The sequence below is a fragment of the Syngnathoides biaculeatus genome, chromosome 6 (assembly GCF_019802595.1).
Source record: "Syngnathoides biaculeatus isolate LvHL_M chromosome 6, ASM1980259v1, whole genome shotgun sequence".
NCBI classification, from domain to species: Eukaryota; Metazoa; Chordata; class Actinopteri; order Syngnathiformes; family Syngnathidae; genus Syngnathoides; species Syngnathoides biaculeatus.
In genome coordinates this window covers 32,924,297-32,936,221 of record NC_084645.1, presented here as the reverse complement: position 1 = coordinate 32,936,221, position 11,925 = coordinate 32,924,297, and the positions used below count along the sequence as shown (strand labels likewise).

General features: G+C 41.3%; 2 protein-coding genes across 5 annotated transcripts; one reads left to right on the top strand and one right to left on the bottom strand.

Moving 5' to 3' along the window:
• The first annotated feature begins 50 nt into the window (after nucleotides 1–50).
• On the top strand, nucleotides 51–4,701 carry LOC133502216 (SH2 domain-containing protein 7-like). Of its 4 annotated transcripts, none has more exons than XM_061822759.1 (9): nucleotides 51–166; nucleotides 623–709; nucleotides 1,420–1,498; nucleotides 1,584–1,672; nucleotides 1,903–2,042; nucleotides 2,256–2,345; nucleotides 2,439–2,604; nucleotides 2,679–2,795; nucleotides 4,013–4,701. In XM_061822759.1, exons 3-9 carry the CDS (start codon nucleotides 1,456–1,458, stop codon nucleotides 4,562–4,564), a joined length of 1,197 nt encoding a protein of 398 aa, XP_061678743.1. In that variant the 5' UTR covers nucleotides 51–166; nucleotides 623–709; nucleotides 1,420–1,455; the 3' UTR covers nucleotides 4,565–4,701. The 4 variants fall into 4 exon arrangements, with proteins under 4 accessions (XP_061678743.1, XP_061678744.1, XP_061678741.1 ...); XM_061822760.1 differs by having other exon boundaries at nucleotides 1,412–1,498; XM_061822757.1 differs by having other exon boundaries at nucleotides 1,280–1,498.
• A 1,278-nt stretch (nucleotides 4,702–5,979) lies between these two features.
• cib2 (calcium and integrin binding family member 2) lies at nucleotides 5,980–11,794 on the bottom strand. Its single transcript, XM_061822790.1, has 6 exons — nucleotides 11,410–11,794; nucleotides 10,285–10,319; nucleotides 8,175–8,286; nucleotides 7,497–7,644; nucleotides 7,222–7,417; nucleotides 5,980–6,701 (listed from the first exon to the last, which is right to left on the bottom strand). The coding sequence occupies exons 1-6, from the start codon at nucleotides 11,458–11,460 to the stop codon at nucleotides 6,680–6,682; spliced, it is 564 nt and encodes a 187-aa protein (XP_061678774.1). The 5' UTR covers nucleotides 11,461–11,794; the 3' UTR covers nucleotides 5,980–6,679.
• Nucleotides 11,795–11,925: the final 131 nt, after the last annotated feature.

The following is an 11,925-nucleotide window of genomic DNA, read 5'->3' as shown; positions in this document are numbered from 1 at the left end:
CTCCGGGACAAGGCATCTTGGGAGTTGTAGTTTATTTTTGGAATGCGAAAGAGCGGAGCCAGCCGCTGAGTGGTGCTGTTTGCCACAGTTACCTTAGCTAAAAAAGTCAAAAGTGTCAATGTATTCAACCATTTTGGATATTATTAATGAACTTCAATTCCTAAAGGTAAAATTTGGAAATGCTGCGCTCCCAAAACATGACGGAAGAAGGGAATTGAGTGATATATTTTTTTAAGCAATTGAGCAAAAGGCCTGTTGACAACGTGACATGTTTCATGACATTGATTCTGGGTGGCCAAAAATTGAGATAATTACTTGAGTAAGAGTGCCAAAGTATTCCATTCCATTTCTCCAGGTACTCCGGTTTCCTCCCACATCCCAAAAGACGTCCATTGATTGAGGACTCTTAAATTGCGCATAGCTGTGATTTTGAGTGTGAATGCTTGTTTGTTTCTATGCACCCTGAAATTGGGTGGCAATGTACCACACCTCCTGCCCGAAGATAGCTGGGAATAGCCCCAGTACTGCTGCTCAGAAAATCAATGGCGGGATGGATGATCACAAATGACTTTTTTGTTGTTGTTGCCAAAATGACATAACTTATTTTCCTTTGTTTCCACAGATGTCCCCAAACATGATGGCATGTGACAAAAACACAAGGGAACATAATCTTACTTTGTTTTTCCCGCGGATGAGGACTGGCAGCGTGGTAAGCGAGCCATCATATTGACTAAAACCCAATTATCTCTCTCTCTCTCATGAAAAGAAGTAAATCATTGTCTGAGAAGCAGTGAGTGAGTCACATCGAGAACACATGACAGTCAGAAGATGCGAAGATCGAGTTCTATACTTAGTCTTGCACTGAATACATTCTATATCTACCATAAATGATGACTTCACACCTTACAAATAAACGAACACTGATCATATATTCCAAGATTGTGATCACTTAACGAGTTACCAAAATTGAAGATGGAGAAGTTCATCATGTTTCCGCTCACTGTGAGTCAGACTTTTTTTTTTTTTTTACCGAATATATCAACTGACAGTCACTATTGCTGCAATGTGTTGGCGTTCACCTACAGTTGAAGAAATTCTTTTGTTTTCACTGTAATTTTCCATTAATTCACATGTAAAAGTTCAAGTAATGACGCACGTTTTCTACCGTTGCCCCAAAACCCTGCTGCCTTGAGGTTATAACCTCTCCCCTTACAAATCAACCAGCCCATGTGCAAAAACCACACACACTCTAGTTCACGTACTTTCCGTTTCTCACCAGGTTTGACACTTTGACTTTGTCTGTCTGTGATGCAAATGAGGGATGTTCTGCAACATCGTCTGCGCACGGGTGGAAAAAATGTATTAGTGCAAAAGTCACCCTCCCATCGGTGCACCATCACATCATTTGAAGTTTTACAGGCTGTATTGCACTGAACATGAGAGAGTCTTGTTGAGATGACATCGGATTCAAAACACTCACATCTAATATCAGGGAAAGGTATGTACAGTACTACAACAGGACCTTGAATAGTTTTGTAACTAAACCCTAATTGTAGATTTTTTTCATTTATTGTGTGTTCTAGGAAATGGAGGAAAGAGATCCAGTGCAAGCAGTTGCTGCCGTTTTTCATGGTTGAAGTCCCTGACAACCTGCTGGAGGTTTGGCTACAAGGTTAGAACCATCTCCAAAGGTCTCTTTCAATGTAAAAAGAATTTACAGCACAGGAGGACGAAATCCTTAGTCTTCATCCAAGTGTATATGAATTTAGCAGTTGTTAAATAACAATTATTACCATAACAAGGGATGAAATATATCATGGCAACGCATTTTATTAAGCTACATATTAAGGTACTTTGTGTTCCTCCATCACTCCTATGTTGCTTGTCCGTGTGACTTCGCAGAACAGCGAACGTGCATCGCAATCACTCTGCCATCGGAAACTCATTGAACTGCCTTCAAAATGGTTCCTCGAGACTCAAGTGTCGCACGTTGTTCAAGATGGCAGCTTTCCCACTTGGTTCGCGGGTGTCCTCTCAAGAGAGTGAGTCCACAGACGCGACAAATGTGCGTCTTCTTCCTATTTCTGTGACAAATTGCAACTCTTTGACCCTAAAACAGAAGTCATACGTTTTACCATCATTTAAGCATGAAAAGACTAATATGAAAGTTACGTCAGACATGGTTTCAGAACTAGGATGAGAACTGTATTTAATTACTGGACTGTAGCATCAATTTTTACCTGGTCCGGCTACAGGGATGCAGAAGAAATTCTCAAAGAAAAGGAATTGGGTTGTTTCCTCATCCGTCTGAGTGATAAAGCCACTGGATACATACTCTCTTATACGTGAGTATGTTGGAAAAACAGACATTTTGACATCTAGAAGTTACCATGCTTGATTGTGGTGGATAAAGCCACACTCACACAGTTTTGTCACAGAGGCCGCGATCGATGTCGACACTTTCTGATAAACCAAAGCGACACGGGACACTTTGTCGTCTGTGGAGCCACCAAGGGACATGATACAGTCTCCAATCTAATCCAGCACTACAGAACAAACCTCATCATGCCATATGAGGAGTATCTCACATCCCCGTGCTTCGAAGTGAGACGCAATTGAACTTCACAATAAGTTGCTTTAGCTCAAAACTAAAGTCCAATTTGATCTGGAATCTGCAGGCGCCTGCTGACAGGACATATGATGTGATCCAGCATATGTCGCCTGCTGAAACCAGGACGACAGTGGACAGAAACTCTGAACAGCTACCGTCGCTCAAGAGCAAAACAATGCTTGAGGTAAATGTGGTCACCGTCACAAAAAATGTTCTGTAAAGAAATTTTGACTGTGACCTTTCTGTGATGAGTTCACATGTTCACCACATGCATTGGAAAGTTATCTCTGGGTACTCAAAACCCTCAAAACATACATATTAGGTGGACTGAACACTAAATTGTACATAAAGCTTGAATATGAGTTTGTATCTGTTACATTTTTTTTACTATGAGCTGCAACTTCTTCCCAGTTTTAACTCATGCAGGTCCCACCGTGGTTGTCTATTCCTGCATACATTTTTTTTTTAGCCACAATGTTGTTTTTTTTAGTTTGTGAAAATGTTTGTGTTGGGTGAGAGGATTTTTGGTCAGTTTTGTTTTTTTTTTCTGGTGAGTGTGAAAGGTTTTGTTGGATGTGTTTCAGAGATTTTCTTTTTTTTTTGGTGTGCCTGAGAGCTTTGGAAATTTATGTTTGATAAATGTGAGAGTTTTTTGGTAAATGTGAGTTTTTGTAGGTGTGGTCTATAGTGTTTTTTTTGGAGGGGTGAGTGTGAGTTTTTTTGTCTGTGTGAGCGATACATGTTATTTTGATTTAGATTAATTAAATGTTTGATGATGAACATTTTTTTGATAATGGCAATAACGGCCTCACACCGGTGTGAGAGTTTTTTTTTGGGGGGGGGGGGTGAGAGTAATGATTTTGTTGTTGTGTGTGAGAGGTAACTGTGAAATTTGGCCTATCCACACCTCATATCATACAGCAGTCTCACCGTCTTGTCTATTGTTAGGTTCCCTTTAAGTCACACACAATCATATTCATAAAATGTTTCAGTGAACTCCACATAGAAATGCTAAGTTTTCACATTTTAAAATCTGACCCATACATGATGAATCAGAATGATATTCACATATGTACTGCGATAGTCAACAAAACCATATCATCCCGAAAACTACAAAACACATTGGATATAGCATTCACATTATATACTTAGTTGTACAGCATAGTAACCAAAAAGGTTCTCTCTTTCTCCCTCTCTCTCTCTCTCTCTCTCTCTCTCTCCCTAATAGGTGTAGTTTATAAACCTGCGCCAGTTGTTTGTCTATGTGTGCCCTGTCACTTGTCCAGGCTGCACAGTGCTTCTGGCTCAAAGCCAGCTGAGCTAGACTCCATCTTAATCAAAAACAGGGTGGATAAAATTCAGTTTCCACAATAAGCTTTAACAAGATATTGTCCAAAACAGGAGGCGCCACCCTTGGCAAGAAGAGGCAGACACCATGAAACAGGTCTACCCGGTGACCCAAACAGGATGCTGTATGCTCAGCTGAGAAAGAAACCGACCAAGAACCTTCGTTCAAGCCAACAACACATACTTAAGGACTGTTCACCCGGACCTGCCACAAGTAGTGTTGCAGGATGCGACACACCAGATCAGACCGCCGCAAAGTGCCGTCCTCTGTCTGCACCGGAGTACTCTCTGTTCGACTCGGTGGCTCTCACTTCTGGACCAGGCTTCTCTCCAAAAACCACAAAGGAACCTGGACCAGACAAGATAGTTCCATGCAGAAGAGTCCAAAACAGATACAGCTCTGACGACCTGAATGACGAGACCATCTATTTCCTGGCTGGCAAGCCTGGGAGCCCACACAGTGCATGCATAGACACCACATCATACACACCGCATTATCATAGTGCGAAGATACACACTGAAGCGTTCAGAGACTCTCTTCCTGATGACGACATCTACGAGATCATCCCTAGCATTGAACACACAAACCTATTTCCACACTTATGAATGAGTGGAGGATATCAATCATGTGCTTTTATGCGGTCCAATATGAAATAGTGTAAATGGTAACATCTGCACTGTTCAGTTATTAATGAAATGGTTGATGATCAACATTTTCTGATCATGGCAATAACGGCCAAAACACACGCTGTTCACCTTTTCTTATTAGATCTTTGCTTTACTTGTCTTTTTTACATTTGTTTAACTTACTGTCTAATATGCCAAAGCTGTGAAATAAAATATGATCTTCTTCTTCTTCTTTTCCTTTCGGCTTGTCACGTTAGGGGTCGCCCCACCATGTCATCTTAAATGAACACATATTTGTTTTAAACTGTTTTTACGTCGGATGCCCTTCCTGACGCAACCCCTCTGCATTTAGCCGGGGACAGAAGCTTACAGCACCTGGTATTCGGAGGCGGTCTCCCATTCAAGTACTAACCAGGACCAAACCCGCCCAGCGTCCGATATCTGACGAGATCGGGCGTCCTCAGGGTTGCATGGCCATAAGCTGTGAAATAAAATATGATCAAACAAATAATATTTATGACAGAAAACCTTTTACCAACAGTATCTCAATGGGTTAAAGGCAAAATTATGCCTTGATGATGTCATGTTATCCAATAGCAGGGTTCATTCTGCTTTTACAAAGACAAGAACGGATCGCTTCGAACAACACTTCAGGAAGTATTCATTTACCAGGTGTAGTTTTCAGTCTAGTGCACTACAGCACAGCTGTTTCCGCTATTTTAGTGAGAAACTGAACTTCTGATACGGTAGCTCTCACTACCTTGTTTAATGTTGTGTTCCAGAAAAATAGTTGTCACACACACATTTGGCCCTTGTAAAACTGAGGATCTCTAAACCCATATTTATCTATATCTTTTGAACAATATACATTTTACACTACTATAAGCATCTCAGTTTCCGCGCTGTAACTGACCTCTCTCTCAGAGTCAGCACCACTTATCCAGGTCACCTTTTATTTTGCCATCTCTGCACTCCCTCTAAGGGTGACATAATTTTAGTAGCTGATACAGGGCAAAAACATTCTACAGAGTCCACGGACCACGGATAGCATGTTCAAATGTGCTCAGTGCAAATTTGTGCATACCAGCACCTCTAGTTAATTCACTAGTGGAAGTGTGCCTGCTGAGATGAGCACAGAATGCACTCATGCATGTGAGTGCTGCTGCTTTGTTTGACCACCATAATGTCCTTACAGTTGATATGATAAAGAATGCACAGTTTTCATACCCGCTTGGTCTTTATTGTGCACACTCCTCCTTCAACACATTTGGAGGCAGCATTATTAGTGAAAATATTACCATGGTGACGGATACTGGAAAGATTAACCTGTAGTATGTGTACAATGCTCCAAAAGGCATTGACACCAAAACAATGCAGTAAGAACTCACACAGAGAAGACATTTATTCAAAATAATGCAATCCATGTAAAATTTGAAAAATGTCTATTCAAAAAGGGCTTTAAGGAACACCTCATGGTAATGGCCAAGGCAGAAAATGGAAGCTAGCCCTTCAATCAGCTGGAGAAAATTAAAACGTGATTGTCATTATGTGATAGTTCCACAAGCAAAACCATACCATCAAAACAGCAATACACTGCAAAGGAGCCAGAAGTTTACCATGCATTTACAAATAGTGCATATAACTCATTTATGCCCTTAATGATATGCTATACAGTCATTCAATAGATACAGAATATCTGGGAAGACTGGGAGGGGGTTTATGACGTGTGCAATATAGGTAGATTGACTTTTTATGCATTATTAGATGTGCCATAAAGCCCGAAATCCACGAAATCCAAAGTCAGATTCTTGCAAGTCTCGCTTCATTTCCTCTTCAAGGAGTCCATTCATTCATTCATTCATTCATTCAGAGCAACCCAGGCCGAGCCCTTTCATTGGTGCAGATTTAACAAGTGTGATCAAATGGGTTCGTCTGGTAAAACATCCAACATCCTGAGAATTCCACACCATCCAGTGTTTTGCACTCTATCTGGGCACACGTCGCAGAGGCGAGGGCAGCAGAAGCTGGAGGGGACAGACGGGATGATTTAGAGTAGCAGACAGGCACTGTGCTCAGCTTCTCCGTGGAGCCCTCTCAGATTCGTATGTGGAAAGTACTGCGGAAGGCACAAAATGGGAGACCGTCACTGAAAAAGTACATGCTTGCCATTTATGGGAGCACACACATGATTAGCCCTTCATAAATTAAACTATTTTGGCCCCTGTCCTAATCACTGCTACGCCTGCTAATGAGCCACTGCTTCCTCTGCTCCATACATACGCAATGGTCCGTGCAGCTTTCCTTACCATGACAGAGCTTGTGGATGTTTGCTCAAGCCCAAATCTAAAAAAGTGCAAACTGCAAAGGGTATGTAAGACCCCATAAATTCTACATCAGTTATGGAGTCAGCACCTTGGAAACAAGCAGCGCTACATTTCACTTGTCAGTCATAGCGCGGCACTGTGAATGTGGAACATCCAGTGGAAAAATCGGTCAAAACAAATCAGTGCGATTCTGTGTGAAAGGCACTTTATGTAAACTAGCTGCATCAATATTTCACAAATGACACAGTTTATCGTGACTTATTAGCATCACTTTTCAGAATTCACGAACACAAAGTGTTGTATTGGCCGTACCTTAAGAAATCAGGAGCCCTTGATATCATATTTTCAAAATCAGCAAAGGAGAGTTTATTGTCTCCATCCAAATCAGCCTCTTCGATGGCCTTCTCACACACGAGCTGCACCTCCTCTGCCGTCAACTCCTCCTTTGTGAGCTTGTTCAGAGTTTTTTCCAGGTCCTCTTTACAAAGGTAATTATCCACATTAAAATCTGCAAGCAACAGATAAGGTGTCATTTTCAATCATACCATGAGACTGATTCAACAAACATTTGGGAAATTAGTCTGTACCGTATATTTTGAAGGCGTAAATGGCCTTCAGTTCCCGCGGAGCCATTTCACTGAGGACTGAGAACATATCCACAAATTCATTGAAGCTGAGATTCCCCATCCCGTCCTCTGAGAAAGACTCAACAATCCTGTTACGGAATGGATTTTCCTTCAGAGGAAGGTAATAACAACATTTATAAGCATGAATGCAATGACAAGCAAATAGATGCCTGCAGTTCAGCCCATTTAGAACAATCACAGCCAGAGGAACAACGCATCTATGGAACATTCTTTGAGGATATATCGCTATTTGGGCCTCATGTCTGTGTGACTATGATATTATGTAATAACGCCATTAGTGTTCTTTCCAAATGGCCGGCATGTCAAACAAAAAAAGAGGAATCGCTGCTGGAATGGAGAATTTCATGGCACATTAACTTCCATGACTTCACACAATGTGGTTATCCGTACACTCAGATGTGTGAGAGTGATGATTAAAAATCAATTCTGCTCTCTGAAAAGCACAAGTATCGATCAGTCGTCGGGATACGTGAGCAGCCGGTGACACATTTGGCTCAGTGTTCCTATCCATTTTGAGCAATATCATTATAATACACATTTTCAGAGGGGTGAAATTTGTCCAGTTACAATACAGGACTAAGACAGCTCTAGTATTATTTTTAAAAGAATACATATTACCTTTAACTCGGGCATGTTGACTATCAACGCTAGAGGTAATTTACAATCAGGGTCTTTCGTGTAGTCCATTGGCACAAGATGAGGAGCCAATTCATGGTATCTACCATGCAACCTAGAAGAAAAACAAAATATTACAGGATTTTACCAGAAATTGCAAGACACCTGTAGCATAGCGAGAAAAGTGGCATGTCTCTCTGTTCAGAGTGCTCAGTATAACAGCAACATTAGCAAGTACGAGATTATAATAATGACAAAGGAACTGTGTGCATACCTCAAAGCAAGCTACATCGAGAAGATGCAACTTGCGTACATATTGCGTCTGTACTCCTTCTTAGATGTTCATCATTGGCTTGGGTGAACAAGTACTTGTTTTGTTTTTAAATTCTTCTTTCTTTTTCGCTGAAGTCTTTTTACTGATAACGGTTAACTTCTTTTCACATTTGTATGTCAATTCATAATGTTGAAATCTTACTTCAAATGGCACCTGTACAGGTGCTGCAGGTTTTATGATGGACAATTTTTGCTCTGCGGGTGTTCATTTTTCTTTCCATCCTTTCCCATGGGACAAAAGAACAAATTGGAGTGTTGACCAGCAACCCGGAACTGATTGCGGTCAACCTTCTAACTTGCGCTGTATTACCAACACCGGATTGACGACCAATAAACCTCCACTTCCTTCTCTCGATTTAACCAGCGTTTGATGAAAATGAAACATGGCCGTGAACTACGCCGTGTGGAGGTTATAGCATACGGCCAAAGGACTGAAAGCGGCGACCTTGTAACGATGGGTGATATCCCGTTTTGTCAGTTTAATATGGCTGTACTGTAACCATTGCAACTCTGGGCAGAAAGGAGGTGTGTTTTATGAAAGTCATAAAGTGCAGGACCCCGTTACGCCCTCGGCTGATTGTCCCCAGCCTAATGCTGGCCTAGGAATGAAAGTCAATTCAATAACATTGAGGATGACGAAATCACGTCGATTTAATTTCACAGAGGAGCGGAAGATGATGTCATTCCACCAATTGAGGTCCTTTTAAGAATTAAATGCCTGCAAATCTGTCAGCACGCTGGACTAGTTGTTAGCATGTCTACCTCAAAGTCAAAAGGTTCTGCGTTAAGTTCAATTGTCTGCATGGTTACATGTTGGCCCTATGCTGCGTTTTGTCCAAGTACTCCAACTTCCTCCCAGATTTCAAAGACATGCACTGTAAATGAATTGAAAACTTGAAATTGTCCATTGGTATAAATGTAAATGATTATTTGATGATGTATGCCCTGCAATTGACAGGCAACCGGTCCAGGGTGTAACCCGCCTCTCGTCCAAAGTCAGCTAAAATTCACTTGTGACTCTCATGAAGACCTTGAGAAGACAGATAGATAGAAATGCTTGCAATTCATCTTTCTATCCTGTTATTCATCCTGACAGAAAGATGTCCAGCCATCCATCCATTCAGGTTGGTTAAACCCTGGACTCCGGGTCACCAGATCTGGGTCACATTCACACCGACGGACAATTTAAAGTCTTCTGTGAACCGAACACGCATGTTTCTGTAAAGTGGAAGGATGGCGGTGTACCTGGAGAAATTTCACACAAGCGTGGGGGAAACACTCAAACTCCACGCATGTAAGTCGGGGAGAGATTCAAACCCAGAACCCTTTGACTGTACACCAGGGGAGCTAATCAGTAGGCTACCGTACGATTGTTATTAAAAGAGATGACTAGGGAAAACCTTCCCATTGTTTCATCATATTAGTTTGACTCCCATTTTGAACATGTTGATGTACTTGCTTTATAAATGATTTATAAATGAACTCCAACTACCACTGATGTCACATGCTGACTCATGAGTATACTCAGTCCATTCCAGTACATTTATTACTAGATACGTTTTTCTCATTTATGGCTGTCGTCAACAGGAAGGGAAAATCCCTCTTACCAATGAATCATAGACAAGTGGAAATTTCACTGCAGTTAAACAGTGAGCTGAATCCCTGATATCCATTGGGACAGAACGTTCTAGATCTTCATTGCCATAGTCTACAATTCACATTTGAGAGGTGTAGAGTATTTGGGGTGGGTTGGGGGAGGGCGAGAAATAACTCTACTTACCGCAAGATTTCTTTGCGTGTGAAAAAAGTACAATCCTGCAATGTAAAAGAAACATGGCGACAAAATGTTATATAGACATGGTGGGTAGTGCAAATACGTATCACTTTTTAAAAATAGAAAGAAAAAACAGAAAGCAAGTAACACTTGGCTCCCTTGAATCAAGGCGTCACATTTCTCATGAATGACTTTGCAGTTTATGTTGTCACACCTGGAACAATGAGGACGAGGGAACACGAGCCGGCGTTTTCTGGAGCAGTCTACGTGGTGGGCGTGATTGTGTAGTATGGTGTAACAGCCATATTGGCGGCCACCTCAATTTTCCCTTGAATGGGTTCTGTCTGTCTAAACTGGGAGTGTCAGCAGAACAGTTCTGTGGGCAGCGTGTTTAAAACAAACAAACAAAAAAAAACAATACAACTAAAAAACTAAAAAAAATTCTAAAAGTGTAATAAACAATATAGTCAGTATTACAAATAGTAAGCATATATTTACTACAATGTCGTATTTTAATCTGTGAATATTTAAAAAAAATAAATGAATCTCTGTCCTCTGGCCCATTAGTTTAGAACTTCCTCATTAACATTCACTAATCTAATTATAACAAAATTGAATCATATACAAGAATTGTACTTGACCGTATGCTATTGAGGGCCTTGAAAATGTAGCATGAGTAACCAGAGAAGCTCTTGAGGACTAAACTGTCTCCAGAGAGTAGAGTTTCACAGCATATCCCGCTGGCTTGGCATCAATTATTAAACGACTCATGTTAGATTATTGAGGATGTTTCTTAGTCTTCTTGGTCTCATCTGGTCTTCAATGGGCGACACCTTCACACATAGCGGAGCCATGCAATCAAAACCTTCGACTGAGATAACGTTCAAACCATTCACGCAGTAAACCGTGAGCATTATATACGTTTTTAAACAATAATGAGACTAAGAATTGCTATTTTTTTCCAAATCAATCAAAAGATTCTCATTTGGGTCCACGAGGAATGAGGATGTAGAACAGTACATACAGTACATCATTTTCGAGGCACTACAACATCAGCGCAATATAGTCTTATTATGCCCTGACTTTTCACTGCATGGTCATGAAGGGAACGTGAACTTCATGGTCACTCACCTGGTAGGCATCAAGTTGTTCGTCTGTAAAAATAGTCTGCTTATTTCCCATGTTTATCAAGTCATTTGCTGCTTGTATGCATTCACAAGACCGAGGCTCCACAGCCTTTGCACGGTGCAATACATTTAGGGGCCGTGGAGTGACCGTCTCCGTCGCAGAGTGCGTCCGCGGTGCTGCAGTGTCTCTCTCTCTCTTTCTCTCTTTTAGGAAGTGTCATCAGTGTCCGTGGCGACGATGAGACCCGTGGCTGAAAAAGGGAGAGGCGGCATTGAAATGGGGGGGAAAAAAGAGAATAAGAGATAAATACGTAAAAAAAAAAAAAAAAAAAGTGCGTAGCCTGTCAAGACAGTGTGGATAACAAGGTCTGCAGACTGCTCCTGCGTCGGCTCTGCTGCCCACGGGAAGCCAATCGAGCCAATAGGATGTCAGATTAAAAAAAAAGAGAAAGAAAATCACGTGACTTATGATATGCCGGTGAGAGCTGTCTTAATTACCGAGCTACAATGTGTATTTATG